The sequence below is a fragment of the Mesoplodon bidens genome (genome assembly GCF_964165515.1).
Source record: "Mesoplodon bidens genome assembly, chromosome: 6".
NCBI classification, from domain to species: domain Eukaryota; kingdom Metazoa; phylum Chordata; class Mammalia; order Artiodactyla; family Ziphiidae; genus Mesoplodon; species Mesoplodon bidens.
In genome coordinates, this window is record NC_138162.1 from 1959830 (window position 1) to 1985478 (window position 25649).

Here is a 25649-nt window from a genome sequence, read left to right on the forward strand (position 1 = left end):
TCAGTGTGCTGCAGCAGATTCTGGAAAGTTCCGTTCACAACTCAGCCTCCTTACCTCAAGTCACCTTGTCACCTTGTCTTCAGAAGAAAACCTGCCCACAGTCTCAGCTTCCCACCTGACTCAGAGCGGCAGCTGCCCCCGAGCCCCCAGATGAACAGCCAGGCAGGTGGGAGAGGAGGCTGGTGGGCTCGCCCAGGCGGCCCTGCAGGCCAGCCCACAGGGGTCAGCGGGGGGCCTGGCCCGCCCGGGTGGGTGACTGGCACAGAGAGGGAGCTGCTGCCCGCCTGAGGGCCCCTCCCTGGCCTGCCTGTGCTCCGGGCGCCGCTGAGGCCGGCTTGGTGCCGCACCCTCACCCCCGGCCAGCCCACTACCGCACCCTCACCCCCGCCGCCACTCACTTGGCCCGCATGAGGTCCTGGTCCTTGAGCGCGGAGCCCTGGAGGTAGATGACCCGCTGGGACCACAGCGGGATCTGCAGGACCCTGCGAACCTGGATGTCCATCTCGGTGGGGCACAGGATGACGACGTAGTAGTCCTGCAGGTAGGATGGGGTCAGCCCCGCCCGCAGGCTCGCTTGGCTCCAGCCCACCCTCCTCCCTAGTGTTTCCACACCAGTCGCCTCTCAGGAGCCCCAGCCTTCTCTGTGATGGTGTATCTGGCAGGAGGGAAAGGCAGGACCTCACAGACCCATCCCCACAGTGTGGGAGACCACCGGGGCTCCACCGCACAGGCAGGGAAACCCAGGCCCAGGGAGCTCAGGGGGGCCCTGGGGTTGGGTGGGGCCGTGGGCGGGGCCTCACCTGCAGCCGGGGGTGGGCGTAGAACTCGTTCAGAAAGTCCATGAGCAGGTCGATCTTGAGGGAACTGACACACAGGATCACGTGCTTCTCCGTCTGGGCCCGGTGGCGGCTGTAGTTGCCCCCCGACTTCTGCCGCTCCATCCACAGGTAGACGAGCTCCTCAAACTGCAGGGAAGAGCACGTGAGCTCCAGGAGGCCTGGGGCTCCGGGAGCTGCGACCGCAGAGAGCAGGGCGGGCGGCTGGCAGCACTTGCCGGGCACGAAGGCCGGAAGCGGCAGGGCAGGGACGGAACCGCGTCCCAACCACGTCTCGGAAGACCACGGGGGTTTGCAGCACAGGCCACTCAAGGGGCCAGGTGGGGGCAGAATGGACGGTCCCGCCAGTGTGTGGGTAGTGAGAGATGCGGCAGGTCCAGCTCCCAGCCCCAGGAGGCCAGGCAACCGTGAGTGGATGCTGAAGGATACGCTCTGAGCAGCCAGGTAACTATGAGACCTTTGGGTCGCCATCAGCACCTGAGACACGTTTTGGAGAAACCTGGAAACGTGTCTTAGAAAAGTCTCAGCCACAGAACTAGGGACCCAGATGCCCGGCCTGGAAGGAGAACTTTGAGTACCATGGTTCTGAGCCCACGTCAAGGGTGTGGGTGATTCGAGGCTGCCGTCTGGGGGGTGCCGTCCACCCTGGCCCACGCTTCCTGGCTGCGAGCTTTGGGTGTTGAGAGCCCTTTGTAAGTAGGACAGTGACACATTCATAAAGGTGGGCTGGCGGAGAGGGGACTCCAGGCTCCACGGAGCTGACTGGGGTGCTGACCTGCCCAGGGCCTCCCGCTACTGTCTGACTTCACGTCTGTGGCTGACAGCCAGACCCCGTGAAAGCACTGAGGTCGTTCATTTTTTTCCCACACAATTTAAAACGGATGGCAGCAGCCACTCCCTCTGGTTCTCACCTGCTCTGGGTGATGTGCCGTATCTTGCTAAGGGGAGATCACCTCACTGAATTTATTGAGCACCTACTAGGTTACAGTGACGAGGCCCCGTGGCCTCGAAGCACAGGACTGGGCCCTGGTGGGAGGGGCCAGAGACCCCAGGGTGATTCCTGAGGCCTGTGCGGGACTGCGGCTCTGACGGCAGACACCTGGACTCAGGCCTCCCATGGCACAGGCGTCGGCCTCCGAACGTGACCTTATTTGGGAATAGGGTCTCCAAGGACGTAATGAGTCATGACGAGGTCACACCGGATTAAGGTGGGCCCTATGTCCGGCGGCCGGTGTCCCGTAACGAGAGGAGAGGGCACAGAGGTGCAGGAATAAGCCACGTGGAGCCGGAGGCAGAGGTGAGAGGGATGCGGCCACGAGCCCCGGGACGCCAAGGACCATGGCACCACCAGAAGCTGGAGACACGGAAGCAGGGCCTCCCCTCAGGCCTCCAGGGCCAGCCCTGCTGACCCCTTGGTCTCAGACTCTGGCTCTGGACTGTGAGAGAGTGAATTTCTGTTGTTTACGCCCCCACCCCCCCGTCTGTGGGGCGCTCTGTTCCGGCAGCTGCAGGAAGCACTGTGCTGATGTGTGGAACTCAGCCCTGAGCGGGAGGGGGAGCTGTCAGCTGTCGTCACTGTACTCTGCGAGGGACATTTACAGGTGGGCATTTCGTGGTCACCGTCTCTCAGGGCGCTGACTGGTGACCGTGGTTAAAGAGAGAACGGAGGACACTACCTGGGACATTCCCTTTTCATCACTGACAGCACGTCAGTCAGTCTCGCTGGTCCTGACCATCCACTAGCCCTGGAGGATGGTTTGTGCCTCTGACGCCGGGCCCTGCGGTCTCCCTCTCCTTGGGGCTTGGGCGCCAGCCTGGCCTGGGTGATGGGATGTAAGCGCCAGCTCTGAGCGGCCCCTGCACCCGCCAGGAGCGTGGGGGCCAGAGCACCGCGGGGACAGAAGCTCCGCAGCCGTGGGACAAGGGCACAGCCTTGCGGAGGCGTCCAGGGTGCCGGGGGCAGGAGCCAGCTTGCCTGGCACCGTTTACGTGAAACCACACACGACCCCTCTGTGCACTCACGGGGGGCGCACACACGGGTGGCAGCCCCCAGCCCCACAACCTGCCCCGGGGAGGGGAGACCGTCCCCTCTCTCTCCTGATGTAGCTCCTGAGTGGGACAGACTTTTTCATGCTTGAAAAAGTTCCAGATGGTAACGTAAAAATATAATTTTAAACTTAAAGAAATATGATTAATTAGAATTAAAAACATAATGATGTTCATAACTCACAACTATATAACTAAAAATGCAACTTAACTTATAACAAAAAGCAATTAACATATATAAATTTAGTATCTAAAATATTAAAAATACGATTTAGAAAACATGAGTGTATGAAAATATAATAAAATGTGAACATGGATTCTAAAAGCAGCCAGGGCCCTGGGAAAGTGGATGGCCCGCCTTGAGGTGCTCTGTGGCCTGAGGGGGCTCTGCTGGGGCTCTGCTGGGGCCGGGAGGGAATGTGGGGAGGACAGGGAGGAGGCCACTGCTGAACCAGGTCCAGGAAGGCAAGTTCCGGCGAGCACGGGGATGGGGGTGAGACCTCTGTTTAGGGCTCTCGGCCCACGGGTGTCCCTCGCATGCAGCAGGCCTTCCTGGAGGGGGGTGCTCCGGACCAGGGGGAAGCAGGGAAGAGGGGGTGTCGGCTGGGGGCTCCGAGCTGCAGGGCGGGGGTGGGGAGTTGAGCTCAGGGTCAGCAGAGGACCCACGGGGTGGACTGGCCCCTGTTGCAGCCACAGTTAGGCACCTCCCCTGCCCCGTCCCTCCAAATCCTGAGTGTCCCCCGTGAGGTCTGGCTTCCCCCTGATCCCATCCTGATCCCTCCCTGGGCCTTTTCCTGCCCTCTGAAGGGTTGGGGGTGCCTGCAACCACTGGCCCCCTCTCCAGGCCTCTACCTGTCGTATCTAAACACGCGTGGCTCAGCCGGCAGACTGGCCATGCTGACAGGTGACAGGGAAGCCGCTGTGGCCCACACGGTCCTGACAGCTGCTGCTGCTGCACCGGCTGAGGACTCCTGATGCCCAGCCCACGGAACACCCTGGCAGCCCCCGACGCTCCACACCCCGCACGGGACCTGGGGGAGCCGTCTGAGGACCACCCCCCTCACTGTCCTGATGGCTGCGGGCCTCACTAGCTACAGACGCCCAGGAGGCCCCGGGCAGGCCCCACGTGAAGCGGCGTCCGCACCCCCCGTGCCCCCGTCGGCCTCGCGGCCCCTCCCAGCAGTGGCGGCCCTCCTCTCCCCTCCCGCCCCCTGCCGGGCAGGGCCCACCTGCAGCGGGAGCACCACAAGGGCCACGCAGATCATGATGACCACCAGCAGCTGGGACGGCCAGATCTTGGGCGTCACGTCTCCGTAGCCCACGGTGGAGAAGGTGACGATGCAGAAGTAGAAGGAGGTCAGGAGGGACAGGTTGTCGCCCGCGCGCTCCAGGTGCTGGATGCCGCAGGTCCTGGAACCGGGGATGGGGGTGGCGGCGGGGCCTCGGCCGCCCTGGCTCCTGGGGCGAGGCTGGGCCTGCCCGCGACAGCACGTCAGCTGTCGCCGACATAGCGCCCCAGCCTGGGCCTGGGTCCAGCTCTGCGCTTTCCGACCCCGGCCTGCGGGGCCGGCACACCCATCACGTGAGCGCGGACACGGCGCTGTGTGGGTTCAGCGTGGGTCTGAGGTCAGCGGGGGTGGGCGGGGCCCCCCAGGCTGCGAGCCCGTACCTGCTACCCACCTCGGAGCTCATCCTCCCCCAGGAGGTCAGACGGCGCGGGGCATGCTCAGCCTCCCGCCCAGCTAGAGGTGGACAGTCCTTCCCCCGCCGTGGCCCTGCGTCCCATCCCCACGTACACCGTGGCGCAGCACACAGCGGTGCTCGGGGCCCCCCCCAGGCTGGACGCACTGGCTGCGGGGAGGGGGTAGGCTGGACCACCCTGGCATTTCCTACCCCGCGGACACCCCGCCCTGCTCGGCTGGAGTGTGCGTTGTGTCGGGGGGCGTGGGGGAGGGCAGGTGGGAGGCACACGGCCTTGGGACCTGCCGCGTCCTTGCTTGGGGCACAGGCACATGCGGGGGTGGCAGGCTCTCCGCTGAGCCCCCCGGCTGCTCCCAGACCTTATTCTCAGCTGGACCTCGAGCCGAGGGTCCCCCCCGGGTCCCCCCCGCCCCCCCCAGCCAGGAGCCAGTGCCCTCCTCCACCACATCTCCCCAGGCCCCAGAGGAGCCGGACTTGGCAGCTCTGGCCTAGGAACGGGGGCTCTGAGCTGCCTCCGGTCTTCCAGCCCGGCTTCCTGGACGCGAGGGCCGGCTACGCGGCCGCCTGGGAGAGACTCACCCCGTGAAGACGAGGCACAGCAGGGTGCAGAAGAGGATGAGGACCTGGTTGAACATGGCCGACTGGGTGCGCAGGATGGCTCGGTGGAAGTCGTTCTGCGGGAAGTGGCGCCATCAGGGGCAGAGCAGGGACTGGTCGGAGCCCAGGGCCCTCCCCCCGCCCCCTAATGTCCCAGACGCACGAGAATGAATGAACGGTGTGGGGGGAAGGGCGTGGCGCGGCTCCACCTGACCTCAGCTCTCGGTCTCCCTGTCCAGCCTCTGCCATGCCAGGGGGGGACCCCGGGCAAAGACCAGAGGCCGTGACCTCAGCACCGTCACCTCACTTTGCAGTTGGGATGGGGGTGACCCGAGGGGGCCTGGGCTGGGGAGGGGCACCCTGGGACAAAACAGTCACTGTGCTGCCTGCCAACAGGGGCCTTGCTCAGACCTCAGCACAGGGTCTGCCCGCGGCCCTGGGTCTCGGGGCCCCGCCTGCGCTCACTGCACTTTCGCCCTCTCCCTCCTCCAGCCATGATTCCAGGGGCAGGGACAGGCCTGGGTGACTCTCCCGGGGCATAAGGGCTGGGGCTCCGGCTGGTCAGGAAGGAGCTGTGAGGGCATCTCGTGGTGACAGAGACACATATGTCCAGCGGTCGACCTGGCCTCCTGGGCACTGAAGGAAGCTGGCCAGCTCTCCACAGGGCCAGGGCATGGCGAGCCGTGCCCTGGGGTCCCGGGGGCCTCGCAGAGGTGAGGCGGGAGGGGCGAGGAGGGGCGGGGGGAGCCCACCCTGCCCAGAGCTGCCCGGCCCCCGGCTCACGATCATGTTCTCCAGGGCGTGCTTGGCCAGCCAGCAGTTCAGAAACACCGGGATGAACAGATTCCGCAGCGGCGGCCAGAACATCTGTGGGGGAGACGCGTCAGGGGGCGGGGCTCGGCAGCCCCCTTCCACAGCTGGCGGCTCACCCACCGTGATGATGAAGGGCAGGGTGTTGATCATCTCCAGGACGAAGGCCACGCGGAAGATCTGCTCCCAGATGTTGCCCTGGGGAGCCAGGGGGGCGGGCTTCAGAGCAGGTGGGCGGGGAGGGGGCCCAGGGTGGGGCTGGGGGACGGGTGCAGGGGGAGGGCAGGGCCAGGCGGTGGGCGGGGGGCACTCACTTTGTAGCTGAGGTAAGTGAGGAGCATGGTCTCCAGGAAGCTGACCATGGCCACGGTGACCTGGGCGGGGAGGGGCCGGTGAGCGGGGCCGCGGCGGGCAGGGCCCCCCAGAGCCGTGCCGCCTCCACTCACCTGAATGGCCCACAGAGCCGTCTTCCTCTCCACCCACAGGATGGGGGCCCTGGGGAGAGAGGGAGGTGAGCCCTGGGCCTCTACGGACCACAGGCTGCTGCTGGAGCTGGACGGAGGGGCCGAGGGCAGGAGGGAAGGGGAGGGGCCCCGGGGAAAGGGGGCCCCAGGGCGGGGCCTGTGAGGCCAGGGCCCAAGCGGGCTGCCCTGGGGACGGGCCGTGGGCTCAGAGTCCGCAGCTGGCCCAGGTGGCCTCCCCTTCTCGTCTGGGCTCCCGGGGACAGGCTCCTATGCCTGTCCCTGCAGGGGCAGGGGTGCTGGCCATCACACTCCCCAGTTTCCCACCTCAGGTTCTCGTCCATAACCCAGCAGGGGAGGGGAGTGACTTGCGGGGGGGGGGGGTGTCCCTGCCCTGACGCAGCCTTGGGACAAAGGCTGGGGCGAGACCAGCAGGAGGGGTCATGTGGCCGCGCTCAGCGCCGACCCTGCCCACCCTCCCCAGGCAGAGCCAGACCCCAGACGGCCAAGGCCCTGACCCCCGTGGGCCCCTGTGGGGTGGGAGGGCCCCCGCCGCAGTGGAGGCATTGGGCAGTTATTTCCTCGGCCGAGGGACACAGACTCTGAAATCCCCAGGCCTTCAGGGCTGCTTGGCTGAGAGTCGGGCCCGGGCTCAGGAGCTTCCCCGGCCGCCACTCCGAGTCACAGGCCCAGAAAGGACAGGCTTCCAGGGCCGGGTGTGAAGGGAGGGGCTGGCGTGTCCCTTCCACCCCAGCTGTGTGTGCCTTCCAGGGACAGGGCGACTGGGCCAGAGTGGGAGAAGCTGCGGAGCTGGGGACAGAGTGTTCGGGGTCTGGTACATTGGGTCCTGCTGCTGCGAAGGACCAGGACTGCTCTGCGAGGCTGGGCCGCGGGTGCCAGGGGAGGGGCGTAGGCGCAGGTTAAGGCCAGAGGGGGCTCTGGGTCTGGGGAGGCTGGAAGGGAGAAGCCTCCATCAAGAAGGTGGCCAAGGCCCTGGGACACGTCCTAACCTGTGGACCAGGCACCCCCGTCGCTCTGGCGTCACTTCCCACCGCCTGACTGGGCGCCTGCCTTCTTTGGCTAAAGGGTCGTGAGTTGCGGAGGCAGCGGTCGACCCTCCGGCAGGTCCTCGCTGCATCTCTCCTCCCACCCACGGTCCATGAGGGCTGGGCCAAGCCGGCTGGCGGTGACCCCTGCTGCCACTCTTAGATTGCTCCTGGGCCTCTGGGGCTGTACTCTGAGGGGCCACCCCGCCACTGCCCGCTGCTTGGCCAGGGCCCAGGGATCCCAGGAGGGTCATGGGCTGCGGCTGGGCATCTATCCTGGGGGGCTGGGCAGTGTCACCCTCTGTCCACCCAACCCGGCCCTGGGCCTCTGAGTGGGAGCTGGGTGGCCAACTCACCAATTGATCTCGGAGGATGACTCATTGAAGGTGTAATTCTGCTTCGGGCAGCCCCAGCTGTGGAGAGACGGAGCTGGCCAGCCACGGCCCCTCCTAGCACCGCCCCCAAAGGGACCAGACCCTTCCCAGGGTTGCCACGGGCTTAGGGTGTATGGGGGGCACACTCTCCCCAACCAGGGCCAGGACCCCACAACTCAGATAGGCGTCTGTATTCTAACACCTGGGGGACGAGGCAGCCTGCTTGCACCCTGCAGATGCTCTCGGAGGGTCTCTAACGGATGAGGGGCAAGCCGGGTGAGAACACAAGAGGGGAGCCCAGGAGAGAATGGGGATTCCACCTGGGCTGCCGGCAGAGAAAGGGCTGCGCATGGCCAGAGATGGTCCATGGAGCACTCAGGGCCTCCTGGAGGCCAGAGCTGCCGAAACAAGGCTGGACGATGTGCGTGAGACACGAAGAGAAAGCCGAGCTCCTGCCCCGTGGTGCTGACTCCAAGATGCATGTCCCTAAGTCACTCCCGAGGACAAGCCTCCCCAAGCCACCTGGATGCCCATCACTGGGAGGGTGGCAGGGGCCTGGCAGACATGCTAGTTCTGCCCCAGATTACAAGCGAAGCCACGGTCACTGGCCAACAGGACCTCACTCTCACAGAGCCCCATGGTGACGGGCAGCTCCCTGCTCCTTTTTTCTCAACTGACCCACTTCCTCCTAAGCCTGAGCCTGTTGCTGCAAACTCAGTGCCCATAGAAGTCGCCAGCCACCCTCCCATCCATCCACCCACACATCCATCCATCCATCCATCCACTATCCTTACGTCATCCATCCATACACCCTCTCATCCACCATTCACCCCTCCATCCACTCCTTTATCCACCCACCTATGCATCCATCCATCCACCATCTTTACATCACCCACCCATCCACCCTCCTCTCATCCTCCATCCTCCATCTATCCACTCATCCATTTACCCATTACCCATCCATCTATTCATCCCTCCATCCATCCACCCACCTGTCCATCCATCCCACGCATACATCTACCAGCCCCCTCACCCATCCATTCGCTCTCCCACCCACCCGTCATGTGCCAGGCGCTCTGCAATGAATACAACAGAGCCAGTCCCTGTAGATCCCAGATGTCCCAGATGCCTCTGGGAGTGGGAGAAGGTGGGATGAACCCAGGAAAGTGCTTTGAGAGTCAGAACCCTGGTTTCCTTCTCAAACCACCACGGTGGGATCTGTCCTCCCGCACTCCCGATGAAGACAGGAGGTCCATTCTCAGGAGTGGGTGAGGGTCTGGCCTGGGGAACCCGCTCCACTGCACGTGACGGGGAGGTAACTATAAGCTTGCACTGCGAACTTTGACCCCGGCCTCCTTCCCAGCTCAGCCTGCAGGAGCCCAGGGGCCAGGCCTTACCCTGCAGGGAAGAGGGGAAGGATCTGCTCTGAGGAGCCAGGCAGACCCAGGGGACGGTGGTGACCAACTGGCCACACACCCTGACCGCAGGGCCCTCGGCCTCCGAGAGCCCAACCTTAGTGTGAGTGGCCAGACGCTTGAGGAAGTCCCTTCAACGCGAGCTCAGGGGAGCAGAGACTGAACAGAAGGGGGAACTGTAAGAAAGGAAAGCATTTCAGACAAACCCGAGGTGCTGATGGCAGGGCACCTGCAGGGGGAGCGACACTTGGAGATGAAGCGTTCTCGAAAATCAGAAAACACAAGAGCAGAAGTGAAAATCTCAACTAGAGGGCTGGAGAGAAAGCTGGGGAAACCCCCCAGAAAGAGTAAAAGAGGGAAGCAGGAGAGAGGACCGTTCCAGAACCTTCCAGAATCCCACATCCGGGTATGAGGGAGTCCAGAGAGGCTTCCGGAGCAGATGGGGAGGTGGGCCGGGAGGGGCAAGGGGAACCGGGTGGAGCCCCAAGAAAGAGGCACACACCCTCCCTGCACCGCGAGGCTCACGTCCTCCCCCCACCGAGGCCTGGCACCCCTGCCTGCCCAGCAGGAGCTGCTGAGGGAGCCAGAGACCCTCGCTGAGACCCCCCCGTGCACCCCTGGGCGAGCAGGGAGGGGGCATCCCAGACCCCCAAGGAGAGCTCTGTCCAGGTCTGGGTGTGGCTGCAAATGCAGCCGTCGTCCACAAGGACACCCTTCCGCCCATGCTGAGCCGGCTGGTCGGCTGGAGCCTGAGGGTGGCGTCCTGGCCATGGCTCTGTTGGGGAGGGATGCTGGGTGGGGCCCCACAGGGGAAGGAAGGACTCCCCAAGGCCCTGGGCACAGGGACCGGGCACGGACCCCTGTGCGGACCCCATCGGCCTCTGTAACGGCAGAGGGCCCACAAGAAGGCCCAGCCCCGGGCCCGCAGGTCACCCACCATCCGATCCCCAGGGCCGGGTCGTCCAGCAGGACGCGGACGATGTACAGCAGGCAGGTCAGCAGCTTCAGGGAGAAGTTGAACAGCCGGATCCTCAGGCCTATGGGGGGCGGGACGGTGGTCAGGGCTCCCGGACCGGCCGGGGCCCCAGCCCGCACTCCGCCCTCTGCACCTGGGCCTCCGCACCGGCTGCTCCACCAGCACTGACAGGGTGGCTCTGCTGGGCCGGCCTCTGAGAGGCTTCACCCTGCCCCGCCTCACGGACGTGGTACAGAGGGCTCCCGGAGCTGGTGGCACCGGTGGCAGGGGGTGGGGGGAGCAACCGACAGACGGACGGACCAGGACCCACGGGCACCGCCGCACCCCATCTTGCATCCCAGGGGGCCAAGCTCCTGCTGGGATGCAGGTGGAGGTTACCCGCAGCGGGAGGGTGGGGCCACACGGAGGGGCCAGGGAGCCGCTCCCTCGGGGTGAAGGGGCTGAGACGGTGCCACCCGGCTGCCGGGGGCGGCGGGCCCCCACAGGGTGGGACGTGGTGCAGGCCGGAGGTGAGGGGCACTCCCGCCGCCCCTGCCCCCCCGCCCCCCCCGAAGGCCCCACTCACTGGATCTTTGGTTTTTGATGAAGAACAGCTTCAGCCTCTCCTTGAAGGTGTTCTCGTTGACGTAGAATTCCACCTGGACCCTGGAAGGCGGGCAGGAAGGAGTGGGCCCGGGGCCAGCGGGGGCTCCAGCCCAAAGCCCCCCACATGGCAGGCCCCTCCCTGCTGCCAGAGCCAGGGTCAGCACTGCCATCTCGGACAGAAGGCCCTGGGTGCCACGTCCCCACGTGCCCCCAGCGGACCTGCCCACCGGCTGCCGCCTTCTCAGTGCCCAGGGCCCTCCAGGCCCTGCAGAGGTGTATGCTCACAGGCCCCCCGCCTGGGCTGTCACGGCAGCCACCAGGATTACATGTGGCCTGTGTGGCCCTTGGCTCAAAACATGCCATATCATTAGTACAGAATGTTCCAGAAGCCAATGGTCAGCTGCTTTGTCTGGAGGCCCCTGGTAGTTGTGCCTGCAGACTCGCTGCAGCCCGCGGGATGGTCGAGGCAGACAGGCCAGCAGTGGGCCCCCTCCCACCGAGGCCATTCCCTGGACGATCCCCAGATGCCCTGAGCCCCTGCCCGGGCCCCCAGCGTCCTGGGAACAGACCACAAGGACTGGCAGGAGTTTGCTGCCGAATGAGGAGGCGGGGTGGGGATGGCCCGTCTGGTCAGTAGGGTTAACGTGGGACCCGGAGGCCAGGGGCCGCTGCCCCCGCCTCGGCCGCGAGCCCGCTGTGGCCGGCATGCTGGCCAGGCGAGGGCTTAATGTTCCACCATAATGGAAACTCCAGTGTTGACAGCAGGCAGGACGACAATGACCCTGTAGCCAGGTTCCCGCGGCGGGAATGGTCCAGCACCGCTTCCCTCGCCGGGTGGGGGCCCCGGGGCTGGGCTGCCTTGCTCTGGGTTGGCACCTGGCATCTGCCCCACGGCCTCCGTTCCAGGCTGCATCTGCCCCATTGGCAGGTGGGTCTCAGGACCCCACAAGCAGCCCGTGGGCATCACTGTGGCCAGTCCTCACCCCCTGACCAGGCAGAGGCAGCAGGAGCCTGGGATTTGGGGCTTTGGACCGGAAAGGCCTGGTCCAGATGCCACACCCCGTGCCTCGCCTCCCCCAGATGTCCGGTGCAGGCGGCCCCGCCACCCTCAGGGATGCTGTGCGGGTGCGACAAGACTGTCCAGGTGAGGCAGCCGCTCAGCCACACTGTGTGTGAAGCCCGTGACACAGCAGGCAGAGGAACTGAACACCCTGACGGCAGAGCAGTGCTACCCAGCGGAATCTCGGAGGGCTGCATGGAGGAGGTGGCGGTTGAGCAGATGGGATGCAGGACAGTGGTCCACAGGCAGAGGTGAGGGGCACGCTGGCCCAGGTCCCTGCTCCCCACCCCCACCTCCCTGTCGTCGTCCACCAGGGTGGAGGGCTGTGAACGTCCTCCCCCTCTGACCAGGCTCCAGCTCCTATCGATGCAGAAATTCATGCCGCAGTCACCTTGACAGTGTAATGGCACTGCTCTGCCTGCGGCCGGCTGCCCCAACATCTCCAAGACGTGTTTAAAATATTCATCACTCCTCAAGCCTGTTCTAGGCACAGAGTGTGATACAGACTTGATGTGTTGGCAGCAGCCATCTGGACCTGCCCTGGTGATGGGCCCGCAGGAGGGGACTTGGGCAGAGCCCCAGCACCTCCCTGACCTTCGCCAGGTCGGGGGCCCTGGCCTGACCACAGTGGCCCCCACTGGTCACAGGGCTCAAGAAGGGCCCAGGGGGAGAAGCTGGTGGTGTGGGCCCTTCCCCACTCTCAGGTCCTGGTGCAGGGCGGTCAGCCAGGGTGGCAGGACGGGCCTCCCGCAGACTGGCGGGGTCCAAGCCCAGAGCCAGTGGTCAGTGCACCCCACTGCACACAGCATCCCAATACACCCACTGCACCCCAGCACACTCTCTGGCACCCTAGCACACCCACTGTACACAGCAGCCCAGCACACTCCTCGTGTCCCAGTATATCCCTGTACACATCACTGTACCGCAGTGCACCCGGCGTACACTGCACCCCAGCACATCTCAGTGTATGCTGTACCCCGGTACACCCACTGTACTCCAGTATATCTCTGTGTACCCCACTGTACACTACACCCCAGTATACCCTACTGTATCCCAACGCATCCACTGTACACTGTACCCCAGCACACCCCACTGGACCTGAACCCCAGCCTCCTCTGCAGGTGCTGCCCAGAGCCGGGTCGTGGGAATCCCTGAGGGTCCCTTTGGGGAGTTGGTCAAATGCCTTCTCTCTGAAGGAGGGGCTCAGACAAGCTGGGCTGGGCCTGGGCCAGGTCAGGGGGTGGATGCCCCTTGGTGGTGCCCACGTGTCCAAGGGACCACTCCCCCACCGTCCTGCCCTGCACAGAAAAGCCTCAAGGAGGGTCCCCACCCCTCGTGCCCCTCCACTCGGGTATGCCCTTCCTGGCCCTCATCTGGCCAGCAAGGCCCAGCTCAGCCCTCGTGGCTGGTGTGCGTGGCTGGTGTGCGTGGCTGGTGGCCGAGCCTCCCTCCTTCCTCCTCAGCCTCCCGGGGACCTGCCCCCCGTGCACCACGCCCCCAGCCCGCATGCCTCTCACGGCTGCTGCCGCTGCTGCCCCCGGAAGTCCCCGCCCAGGCCCAGGGGTCAGGACTGCCAACCGGGACTGGTCATGCCTCAGACATGGAACCCGTCAGCCCCCTGCCTGGGCGGCTGTGGACACCCATCTGGACAGGCCCCCCCGGGCCCCGGGCGCTCTCCACACGGGAGGAGAGAAAGGGGTGGGGGGCGGCAGAGCCCGGCGGAGACTCGGCCCCAGGAGGTCGAGCCTGGGTGCCGGGGAAATCCACAGAGCCGCCTCCACTTCTAATTTTTCACAAGCTGTGGCTGCCCGCTTCTCACACCACAGAAAGTAAGTTACAAGCTTTCCATTTATGAAGTGCGGGTGCAATGGGTGTAATTCAGCTGCAGGATGTGCTCTTGGCCCCGCAAGTTCCTGGGGGATGCAGCCACGCCGGGGTCACGGACCCTCTGGCCGGCAGAGCCCCGCCCCTCCCCTGCCTGTGGCCCCGCCTGTCTGAGCCTCGGCCGCCTCACCTGGGGCTCGGGTGGTGACAGGAACCGCCTGCCACGGGCGTCCTGAGGGAGCCTGGCAGGGCTGCCGTGACCGCGGAGAAGGTAACACGGTCCGCTCTGAGCCTCAGGTCCTCCCTCGTAAAGGCCAGGTAAGTGGTGGTTTTCAGAGAGAGGAAGAAGTGAGAGACGGCCCATGCCCGTGGCTCGGGCCCTGGCACCCACCAGCTGGGCGGTGCCAGCGATCGGGGCTGGACTTGCTCTGAGTCCGACTTTGGCCCGCACTTATCACTCACATCACCCGGAAGAGACGGCCCCGTGCCATAAACCCACATGTATGGCTGCCGGTGGCACGTGGCTGCCGGCCACCAGCTGTGACTTGAGGCCCTGTGGTGGCCCCATGGTGGAGCCGGTGACCAGGCCCACAGGAAGCTGCTCTGGGGAGCGGGGGAGGGCTGGAGGGCGCCCAGAGCCAGGAGCCGGCTGAGAGCTCACAGGGCGACGGCCCGGCAAACACAGCTTGAGAGCTCTGGGCGAGGGCAGACAAGGGGCCCACCCCGCCTGCACCCGCTCGCATCCATTCACCCGCCCCTTCGGCAGGATGCCCGGCAGGGAGGACGGCGCGCCGCAGGGCCACTGCTCCCCGCAGCACTGGGCAGGCCTGGTCACGGGGCCCCGAGGCTTCTGAGAGCCCCGGCCTCAGACAGTCCCTGGGGTACCCCCTGGGGTTCGGCCATGAGCCCCGAGGACCGGACAGGCCAAACCCACACCCGGTCCCGGGACAGTCCTGAGCCCTGCTCCCTTCTGTCCGTCATGGAGTGAGCAGCTCTCAGGCTGGCAAGGACAGGCATCCAGGCCAGGCAGCTTGAGGGCCATCTCCCCAAGCCCGGTCACAGGGCCTCTCAGAGGGGTCCCACGAGCCCCGTCCCTACACACATGGAAACAGAGGCCCACCCAGGCTGGACGCTGGCTCAGGTCACCCAGTGGTCAGAGGAGACAGGGCTCTGAACTCCCGATGGGGCCTGGGTCTCCCGAGTTTCAGGGGTGTAGGAGTCAGGTCCCAGCAGGCGGCTGTGCCCCATCCCTACTCGGCTTGCGTTCGAGTGGGCCCAGGCCCGCTGCCGGCGTGCAGGGTCTTGCCCATGCTGGGGTGGACCAGAGGAGGCCCCCTCGTGCCAGCAGAGCTGCTTGAACTCCACCCACCCCACACCAGGACCGGACCTGCCAGGCGAGGGCAGGTAGAAGAAGGGGGCTGCAGCTCTCCCTGCTGACCGGTAGGCTGACCGGCAGGCTGGGGGAGTGGCCTTCCAGGGACTCCTGGCAGGCAGCTCTGGCACAGATGGTCTGTGCCGGGAAGCGGCAAACGCAGGGACAGGCGGCAAGTCCCGGTGGGAGGGTGGCCAGACACCAGGCACACGGCTGTGGGAGGCCCACCCGCCCGGCTGTGCCAGCCTTGCAGTCACACGGGGCCAAGGTCTGGCGGCCTTCTTCCCGGTCTGCTGTTGCGTGCCGGTGGCTCTGCAGCAGGTGCCCGGGAGCTCCACGCAGGAGGCCACGGAGCCCCAGGCAAGGTGGAAGAGCAGGGCCGGGGCCCGACTGCCGACACCGAGGCCGGCTGTTCTGAGAATGGGCAGAGCCTGTGACCCGCCCAGGGGCCTGGACAAGGACAGGCACGGGTCCCGCCCTGCTCCCCGGGCAGCGCTAGGTCCCAGGGCGGGCGGGCAAGGAGCCGGGCGGGTCTGGGTTTGGAGGTGGGGCCTCAGGCGGACGGGCTGCCCTGCCCCAGCTGCAGCCTCACCTGTTGGGGCATCGAGGGCACAGGCTCTCCTGCAGCTCCTCCCATGGTACAGGCTGGGGCACAGGCCGCCCGCTGTCCCACGTCAGCCCATGGCCATATGCCTCCCCTCTACCAGTCAGCCCTCCCGGAGCCTGGCACACCGAGGAAAGCAAGGGCTCCGGGTGACCTCTCAAACCAACAGACGGCGCCGTCCTGGGCCTCCCCAGTCCGAGAGCGTCCTTGTACTGGCGCCTTGGCTCGGTCAGGGGCCCCGGTGAGCCCCCTTGGGCCTCCGAGGGCCCAGGGACGTTTGCTCTGCCCGTGACAATGCAATTCTGGGGCAGCAGGACCCCAGCCTCGGCCCCTCAGGCGGCTGCAACCGTCCACATCCTCCCACGGTCTCAGACCCACTCCTGGTGGGGCTGGGAGAGCCCTGCATTACCACCTTCCCCCTCCTGTTACCCACCGCGCCACCGCTGGGGGACTGAGGCCCGGGGCAGCTCCCAGGCTCCTGCCGGCGGCGTTAACAGCGCAAAGCCTCGGGCTGCAGGGGGCGGCGGCGCGGAGAAGCCCTGAGCGGGTGGTGGTGGCCAATGTCGACGGTGTTAATTAACGAGACTAAAAACCAGGCCCCAGTCGGTGGCCACACTGGACGCCGTGGGTGTGAGCAGGTGGGGGGCTCTTTCCCAGGAATGCCCCCGATGGGGCTGCTGAGGGCGCTTGGGTACCCTGACCTCAAAGCACCCTCTGCTTGACCTAAATCCTAAGCTGAAGCCAGGAGAAGCCTGGCAGGGCTCACGGTGGGGCAGGCGAGCCAGGCGCCTGGGGGTCCAGATGGTCACCAGTGGTCACCTGTAGGCCTGTCCCCACGTAGGCACCACGGCAGGGGTCCCTGCTCCCTCCCGAGGGCTGTGGTCACCACCTGTGGGATATTCGCCTCCAGACACCCCCATTTCCTACTCCCAGGCTCCTCCCCAGGAAGCCCCACCCAAGGCCCAGCAGCACCGGCCGTGTCCCCGCTCTCACCCGGCTGCAGGGCAGATGGTGTGGCCGGAGCGGACCCTCCCCCCTGGGCTGGCACGGCCCAAGCTGCCCTCCCCCCGGGCCTGCCAGGGGCTAGGAGGCCACCTGTGAGCCAGGCACTTACTGAGACAGAGAGGAGTCCAGGCTGAAATCTTCCAGGTGAAGCCTGGGGACGGAATCGAGTGGACACATCAACGCGGACGGATGGACAGACAGAGGGCCTGGACTCCTGGACCAGGTGTGGGCAGGGACACATAGGGAGGACCCGGGCAGGGTCCAAGGGAAGCAGGGGTGCGCCCGTGCGACTGGGCCTGGCGGCCTCGGTGCCTGAGCAGCAGCACAGTGCACGCGGCAGTGCCGGCACACGCGCCCCGCCCCGACCCAGGCCGGGGAGACCGCACGCAGGATGGGCACCCGCCTGTGGCCAAGCGAGCTGTGCTCACCGCCCTGCTCGGCACTAAGCCTGCCCCAGGCCCCGCGCGACCCCACTGTCCAGGAAGCAGCACTGTCGGCCCCCCTTTGACACCCAGGAAGCTCATGGCAGCAAGAGGCGGGCCCCACACAGGGCCACTGGCTGGACGACCTCTCCTGGGCTCCCCCGCCCTCTACAAGCCATTGCACCCCCTGCCCTGCCCCTCGGCTTCCTGGTGACAAGGCAGGCCAGTGATTTTAGGGACCCCCAGGGGCAACCCCTCTACTGGGCCAGCAACACACACCTGCTGCCCTTTGGGCGGCCTGGCCTAGGGCTCTACCAGACTGGCCACAGCCAGATGACACCAAGGTGGGTGTGGCCTGTGCCGACCTGGGAGGAAGAGGCTGGTGGGAGCTGCCAGACCGCCCGTGTCGGGGCGGGGTGGGGAGGTGGGCACAGAGGGTCTGCTCTTTGCTGGTGACGCACCCACCAGGGGCTGCTTCTCCGCAGAGGCTTCACGGGGCCTCTCTTTCAATCCTTAAAGCACACATCTTCCAGAAGGGGAACCAAGGTTCAGAGAGGACCACTGTCTCCCTGAGGCCACAGGCGGGGAGGGGGGAGCGGCCTGCCTGCCTGCCTGTGCAGGGCCCTCTGGGTGGGACCCCCGCTACAGCTCCTGGTGCCCGGGCGGGTGAGGTCTTGGGCGGGCGTGGTGTGGGGCTGGGCACTGCAGAGAGCAGGGGAAACCTGGGCTTAACTGGGCCCAGATCCTGCGTGTTTATCCAGCTCAGGTTTCCTTTGGCCTGGGCGCTGCCCCCAGTGCTGAGTCGGGCGACAGCTGCACCCAGGGTGGCAGGAACCTGGCAGGGCCAGAGCTGGTCACAGCGGACCGGGAACTTGCTGAGAGCGGGTGAGGGTCGCCGGCAGGAGAGGACGGGGACCGGAGAGGGAGAGTGGCCCTGCTCCTGGAGGGGGCGGGCACACGAAGGTGCGGATCTGCAGGGGAGGAGGGGCGGGGAAGCCCGAGGGTCCTGGGGAGAACAGCAGGAGGGCAGGGCCGCGCTGGAGCCGCCAGAGGGGGAGATGGAGGAGGCGGCCACGCGCTGGGCTCAGAGCACGCGGGGAGGGCGGGCTCGGGCCCCCAGAGCAAAGTGCACCGTTGGTCCTGGGCTGGCCAAGCCGGTGTTCCCTGCAGCCCTTGCTTCCCTGCCCTTCCCGGGCCCCGCGCAGTCCACAGAAGCCTGCAGGGCTCTGCACGCAGAGGCGGGGCCTGACCGCCCGTCCTTGGTGGGCAGCCAGGCTCAGAGGGGCCGCCCTGAGTCAGGGCCCTGGGTGTACGGGTGCCCCCCAGCGGCCACTCTCTGCAGCTGCCACCCGGGTCTCCAGGCGATTTCAACCCCTGCCCAGGCCCTGCAGCACCTGCACGGGCCCCGCCCAGGCCCCACCCCTGACTGCACCCCGCGCCCCAAGGCCCCACCCCACCTGTGGGCCTTTGCACGAAGACCCCGCGGCTGGAGCTCCCCCTCTCTCCCCAAACCTTCCCGCCAGCCCAGCTCTGAGCGAGCCCCTCCTTGGATGTCCCCTCCGGGTGAGGGTCCAGGGTTGGTGAGGCCCGCCCCTGAAACTACCCCTGGGGAGGGCGAAGACAGCCTCCAGGCCCAGCTTATGGGCCTCGCCTCCTGGGGGCCTCCCACTCCTCCGTCCAGGTCCTCCCCTCCCCTCCCCGGGGACCCTCTTCCTGCCCTGGAGTTCCCTCGACCTCTGCGCGCGGCCTCCGGCGGGACCTCAGAGCTCGTCCTGGCCTCTGGCCTCCACTCCTCCCCTTGCCCGTGTGGCCCCACCCAAAGCCACACCCACACAAGGGTCCCCACTCCCCGGCCTGGGCTCTACCTCCCGGACTTCTCCCCGTGGCCGTGCCTCTAGGTACCCCAAACTCAGCCGTCCACGGAGTGCTCCCCATTCCCTGCCATGACTCCCGACAGCTCTCAGACCCCAGAATTCTACCTCCAGATCCTTCTGCAGCCCGTTCCTTCTCACCAGGGCCCCTGCCACGCCTTCCCGGCTACCCCCATGTCCCCTCCAGCGAGCCACCAGTGAGCCCCTCACTTGCCACACAACCCAAACCCTCAGGGGCGGGGCCTGCTAAGTAAGCCTCTCCAGCCCCACCGGCCCCAGCTGCCCCACCCCTCTGCATCCCTCTTCCTTCAGCACACCTGGCACCTGGCTGGGACCTGAGCTGTGCCTGGAAACCTCCTGCCTACACCTTCCAGTGGCTCTGTCCCCACCAGCCCGGGGCTCTGCAGGGGTGTCCCCCAAAGCCAGCACACTGCCCTGCCCTGCTCTCCTGCTGGCCCCTGGGCGACAGCTCTGGGCCTTAGCACCCTCACCCCATTCTGGCTCCTGGGGCACCTCCTCCCACACACAGCTGTTGGGGCCCAAGGACTCGTCTCTCAAAGGCCAGGGGACAGCACACGTCCAGGGCTGAAAGCACCCCCCCTGCCACCAGTGGGGCCCCTGAAGTCGGGCCCCAGCAGGCCAGCTTTGCCTTCCCTGGCCCCGACCTGAGGCTGGGCTCCTGAAGACTCAGCAGGAGGTGGGGGGCTGCGCTGGGGCCCCCCAGCAGATGTGAGGCTACACGGCAGCACCCCTGGGGGCATGAAGGGGCCCTAGCCGAGCCGTGACCCTCCGGGAGAGTTCCTTACACGGCCAGCCTCTCCCTCACTGGCTCTTTAGCTCCAAAGCTTCAAGCGATGGTCCTCATCACCCCCTCCCCCAGGTCACATTTCTAACTATCCCCCCACAGCGTCCAGGAGATGGGGGTGCAGTGCTCCAGGGGCAGGTGGGGGGGCGCCCTGGGCAGGGCCGAGGCCTCGTGGCCCAGCGAGCCCTGCCCCCGGCTGGCTCCAGAAGGCGCGTGCAGTATGCGGGCAGCCACAGGAGCTACGGCCACAGGCTCCCTCCGGCAGAGGGCACCCACCTGCCTGCTCTGGTTTTACTGGAATCTCTATCAGACTCGTGTTCCTAAGGAACAAAGCCTGCAAGTCGTCCTCTGCTCTGAAACCTGCCATGGCTCCCTACTGCTCCGGTCCAGAGCAAACTCCACAGTGTGCATCCAACGCTTGGGGAGAGGAAGCTGCAGGCACCAGCCCTTGGCGCTGCTGGGCCAGCTTTGCAGCTGCAGACACTCCCTTCACTCTGCAGAAGGAGGCTGACGAGGACCCTGAACCTCAGGGGCTGCAGGGGGACTGAGTGAGGCTGCTCACATGAAGGGTCATCAGCACAGGACTGGGGGTGGCAGGGGTGGGTATGGGAGGAGGGCTCCCTGGAGGAGGTGTCCCTGCCACTGCAGCTCCCATGCTGCACTGCGGGTTCAGATGCAGCCTGGACAGGACCTGCCACGCCTCTGTCCCTGCACTGCCTCCAGGAAGAGGATGGAGAAGAGAGGAATCTGGTCTCCAGGGCCTTGGCCAGCACTTGCCTCCCTCCTGCCCAGGGGCTGCCCATCAGCTGCTTGAGGCCACCAGGCGTGCCCGTTAGAGGCACTCAATCTCCAGCCTTAGCAGTCTCCTCCGGCAAATGGGAATGACTGCTGGGCAGCGGCCCCCAGGGGCGTGTCAAGGAGCAGGAAATGGGGTTTGAGGGTGGGGAGGGGCCCAGAAGGCATGTGGCCAGCAGGAGGGGCGGGGAGAGGCTCCCCAGGCACCCTTGGTCTGCCATCTGCCAGGCTGAGTCTCTGCCAACGCCTCGCCCCAACCCTGACACGGCACAGCGCCTCCCCCCACCGCCCCAGGCTTTGGCCCTGGCTGTTTCCTCTGCCTGGAAGCCCCTGCCCATCTCCCTGTGCTCCCCGCCCGAAGGGCCAGTGCCCCAGGAAGCCCCGCTCTCCCTGCCCCGGCCCAGCCTGCACCTCCCTCTACCAGGCACAGGTTTCCGTGCCCACGACATGTGCCCACACCAATGGGTCTGATTCATCTCGGTTTCCCCCGCAGCATCTAGAAGGGCTCCTGGCACAGGGCAGGGGATGGCTAAGCATTAGCCCTGCAGACTGAGCCTGTGTCCTCACCTGTGAAATAAGGGTGTCGTGCTGCGCCGGTCCTCAAAGAGGGGCCGGACAGGGGTTGGCACTGCCCCTGCCTGGCCGGGGAACCAGGCTCCTGCACCTCAGCTGCCACTGGCTCCAGGCACCAGCCCCAGGGAGCCTGAGCCCTGATACACCCCAGCTCCCATCTGCTATGCAGCCTCCCTGGGCCTCACGCTGCTCACTTCTGAAGCAGGACACAGATGCTGGCCCTGCCTCCCCCCAAGTGGCTGCTGAAACCAACAAGAGTATGGCCTCCAGTGGGACAGGGCTCGGGCAGTGGTCACCAAGCCACCTGGCACAGCGCCCAGGTCCCCACTGCCTTTCTCCCCTCTGGTCTTATCTGCAGGCCCTCTGTGCTCAGCCTCTCAGAGCAGGAGGGAGCAGGGGTCCCACAGTCTCCCTGAGGCGGGCTGGAGACACACAGAGCGGTTGGGGCGCTTGGCTGGGGGGTCCCGAGGGAGATCTCGGCCGTCCCTCCCTTCCCGGGGCTGCAGGCAGCGCGCACGGCAGGTGCAGCCCAGCGGAGCCCGTGCGGGATGCGAGCGCAGAGATGCAAAGCCCCTCCCGCGGCGCCCCGCGCCCCCGCCCCTACCTCTGGCCCACGTCGCTGCCTACGGAGCCCCCGCCGCGGGCCGGGAGCAGCGGGCTGAGCCCGTGCGGCTCCTCGGGGGCCGAGGCGCCGGCCGGGGCGCCCCCCGGGCCCGCCTTGCCCTCGGACGGCGAGCGCGGCAGCTTGGCCCGCGCCATCCTGCCAGAGCGCACGGCGGCGGCGGGCGGCGGGCGGCGGGTGGCGGGTGGAGGCAGAGGAGCGGGCGCTACCATCTCCGCGCGCCGCCCCGCGTTCCCCGCGCCGCCGCCGCAGTGGAACGGCCGAGGGGGGCTGGGAAACTGGGGGCGGCCGGGCTCCCTCCCGCCGCTGCCCGGGGGGGCGCCCAGGCTCGGCCGCCTCCCCACCCCGGAGGCCGGGTGCCCAGAGGACGCCCCACGTGGGAGGGGGTCTTGGCGCCCCAGGCTTCAAGGGGCTGCCTTACAACGGAAGTAGTAGTAATAGTCATGCTGACGGTCATGGCGCTGGGAGGAGGGGAGGAATAGTAGCGCGGTGACAGCCGGTGGCTCTTGGCCGGTCACCTCCGCAGGCGGGGGCTGCTGGAGAGGGGAGCCTCAGCTGGCCTGTGGGTTCTGGGGACGCGGGTGGGGCTCCAGTTGGCCAGCCCAGAGCCACGTACACCTGCCAGCCCCTATCCCTGCTGCCCAGGTTGGGTGGGTCCAGCCCCTCGGTCAGGTGGGACATCCCTGTCCTCCCAACCGCAGGCACTCAGGGGCTGCCCTTTCCCCCCACTTCCTTGCCCCCAAAGCTTTCCGGGAGCCCATGGGGGTGCCAGGCCTGCCTTGATTCCTGCCACACAGCAGCCCTGTGTCATTCTGTGGGGGGACTGCTGGCTGGGTGGGGGTGGGGCAGGGGTGGGGAACCAGGTGGAAGCCAACGTGTGTTTGAGGGTGGAACTAGCCAGGCTTCCTGGAGGACTGGATGGCGGGGGATTCAATCAGGGGTGAGGAAAGGGGTGGGTGGTGCCACCTGAGGTGGGGCAGACAGAGGAGGAGATGGCGGGCTCTTCCCAGACCTGTTCTGGACATTCTCAAAGTACACAAGACAACCATAGTGGATGCAGTGGAACATTATCCAGCCTTAAAAAGGAAGGTAATCCTGACACAGGCTACAACATGGATGAATCTTGTAGATATTGTGCTGAGTGAAATAAGCCAGTTGTGGGACTTCCCTGGTGGCAGATTGGTTAAGACTCTGCGCTCCCAATGCAGGGGGCCCAGGTTCGATCCCTGGTCAGGGAACTAGATTCCAATTGCATGCTGCAACGAAGAGTTTGCATGCCACAACTAGGGAGCCCACGAGCTGCAACTAAGGAGTCCATGTGCTGCAATTAAGGAGCCTGCTGGCTGCAACTAAGGAGCCCATGTGCCGCAACTAAGGAGCCTGTGAGCCACAACTAAGGAGCCCACCTACCGCAACTAAATAAATTACAAAATTAAATTAAATTTAAAAAAAAGAAATAAGTCTGTCGCAAAAGGACAAATCCTGTAGGATCCACTTATCTGAGGGACCTAGAATAGTCAAATCCATAGAGACAGAAAGGAGATGGTGGGGGCCCGGAGCTGGGAGATGGAGTTAGCGCTTAATGGGGACAGAGCTTCAGTTTGGGAAGATGGGAAAGATCTGGAGATGGATGTGGTGATGGTTACACAACAACGTGAATGTGCTTAAAGCCACTGAGCTGGGTGCTTAAAGTGGTTAAGATGGTACATTTTTGGTATATTTTACCACAATTCAAATAAACAATTTTTTTAAAAAGAAGGAAGGAAGGGAGAGAGAGAAGAAAAAAAAGGGGGGATAAAGAGAGGATGGACTTCGTAAGACAAAGAACCCAGCCAACAATAAAACATGACTTGGAGCAGAAGGAATTCCCTAAACAGGCTTCAAGCACTAAACCCACTGGACAGGGACAAGCTCAAAAATGAGATACGTCGGTATCTCAACAGAGAGAGGGAAAAAAGGGAGATAACAGAATTTTGGAGACACACCGAGAGCCCAAATGCTAAATCACATGGGATCACTAATGAACCCAATCCAGAAAAGATATGACTGAAAATGGAGTTCCTCACAGAGGGAGGGCCCTGCTGGCACAGAAGCAGATGCAGAGCAGAGGGTCCAGGAGCTGAGAACTGTGGGAACACTCACCCAAAGAACTGCTTGGGTCCTGGATAGAGGCCCCAACCTGTTTTAAGCATTTAAAACATATGTAGAAAGTATTGAGAAATATAATGAGGAAAGAACTACATGCTGAGTCCCAGGAAAATAAGGTACAGGATGTGCCCCACCCAGATACTGATCCCATTAATCTACTGGGCTGAAAGGATACAGAAAGAATTCTCCAGGCGATGAGACAGACAAAGCAAATCAAGTGAAGAGTAGAGCGAGCTGGCTTCAGGGGCTGGGGGAGGGGGTGGGGAGTGAATGTTTAATGGGGACAGAGCTTTGGTTTGGGAAGACGAGAGATGGATGGTGGTGATGGCTGCACGTTAAGAACATGCTTGGGCTTCCCTGGTGGCACAGTGGTGGAGAGTCCGCCTGCCGATGCAGGGGACACGGGTTTGTGCCCCGGTCCGGGAGGATCCCACATGCTGCGGAGTGGCTGGGCCCGTGAGCCATGGCCGCTGAGCCTGCACTCCGCAATGGGAGAGGCCACAACAGTGAGAGGCCTGCGTACCGCAAAAAAAAAAAAAAAAGAATATGCTTACTGCACTTAAAGACAAAGACTGTAACAAGAAGCAAAGAAGGACATTACATAATGATCAAGGGATCAATACAACAAGAATATATAACAATTATAAATATATATGCACTCAACAAAGGAGCACCTAAACACATAAAACAAATATGAATAGACATAAAGGGAGAAATTGACAGTAACACAATAATAATAGGGGACTTTAACACCCCACTTACATCAATGGATCAGACAATCCAGACAGAAAATCAATAAGGAAACACTGGTCTGAAATGACACATTAGACCAGGTGGACTATATATACATATATATGTGTGTATATATATATATATATATATATATATATATATATATATATATATATATATATATACACACACACACACACACACATACATATATACACATACATATATGTATATATATACATGTATACATATATATATAGAGAGAGAGAGAACGTCTCATCCCAAAGCAGCAGAATACACATTCTTTTCAAGAGCATATGGAACATTCTCCAGGATAGATCACATGCTAGGCCACAAAACAAGTCTCAGTGAATTTAAGAAAACTGAAATCATATTGAACATCTTTTCCAACCACAACACTATGAAAGTAGGAAAAAAACTGCAAAAACCACAAACACGTGGAGGCTAAACAATATGCTACTGAACAACTAATGGATCACTGAAAAAATTAAAGAAGAAAATAAAAACATACCTGGAGACAAATGAAAATGGAAACACAACAATCCAAAATCTGTGGGATGCAACAAAAGTAGTTCTAAGAGGGAAGTTTATAGTGATAATGATACAAGCCTATGTCAGGAAATAAGAAAAATCTCAAATAAACAACCAAACTTTACACCTAAAGGAACCAGAAAAAGAACAAACAAACCCCAAAGCTAATAGAAGGAAAGAAATCATAAAAATCAAAGCAGAAATAAATGAAGTAGAGACTAAAAAAAATCAATAGAAAAGATCACTGAAACTGAGAGCTGGTTCTTTGAAAAGGTAAAGAAGATAGATAACCTTTAGCCAGGTTCACCAAGAACAAAAGAGAGAGGGTCCAAATCAATAAAATTAGAAGGGCTTCCCTGGTGGTGCAGTGGTTGGGGGTCCACCTGCCGATGCAGGGAACGCGGGTTCGTGCTCCGG

The 25649-nt window shown here is 63.8% G+C and overlaps 1 protein-coding gene across 1 annotated transcript in view; it reads right to left on the reverse strand.

Annotated features, from left to right (window-relative positions):
• Positions 1 to 25649, reverse strand: part of KCNT1 (potassium sodium-activated channel subfamily T member 1) — a 66372-nt gene that overhangs the window by 18770 nt on the left and 21953 nt on the right. The window contains exons 3-13 of the mRNA XM_081237106.1: positions 10828 to 10907; positions 10224 to 10323; positions 7854 to 7910; positions 6437 to 6485; positions 6305 to 6364; positions 6114 to 6188; positions 5964 to 6047; positions 5163 to 5257; positions 4112 to 4292; positions 801 to 965; positions 399 to 535 (exon numbers count right to left, since the gene is read on the reverse strand). Of these exons, the coding sequence (XP_081093232.1) occupies positions 399 to 535; positions 801 to 965; positions 4112 to 4292; positions 5163 to 5257; positions 5964 to 6047; positions 6114 to 6188; positions 6305 to 6364; positions 6437 to 6485; positions 7854 to 7910; positions 10224 to 10323; positions 10828 to 10907 (1083 nt within the window). The remainder of the gene's footprint in view (positions 1 to 398; positions 536 to 800; positions 966 to 4111; positions 4293 to 5162; positions 5258 to 5963; positions 6048 to 6113; positions 6189 to 6304; positions 6365 to 6436; positions 6486 to 7853; positions 7911 to 10223; positions 10324 to 10827; positions 10908 to 25649) is intronic.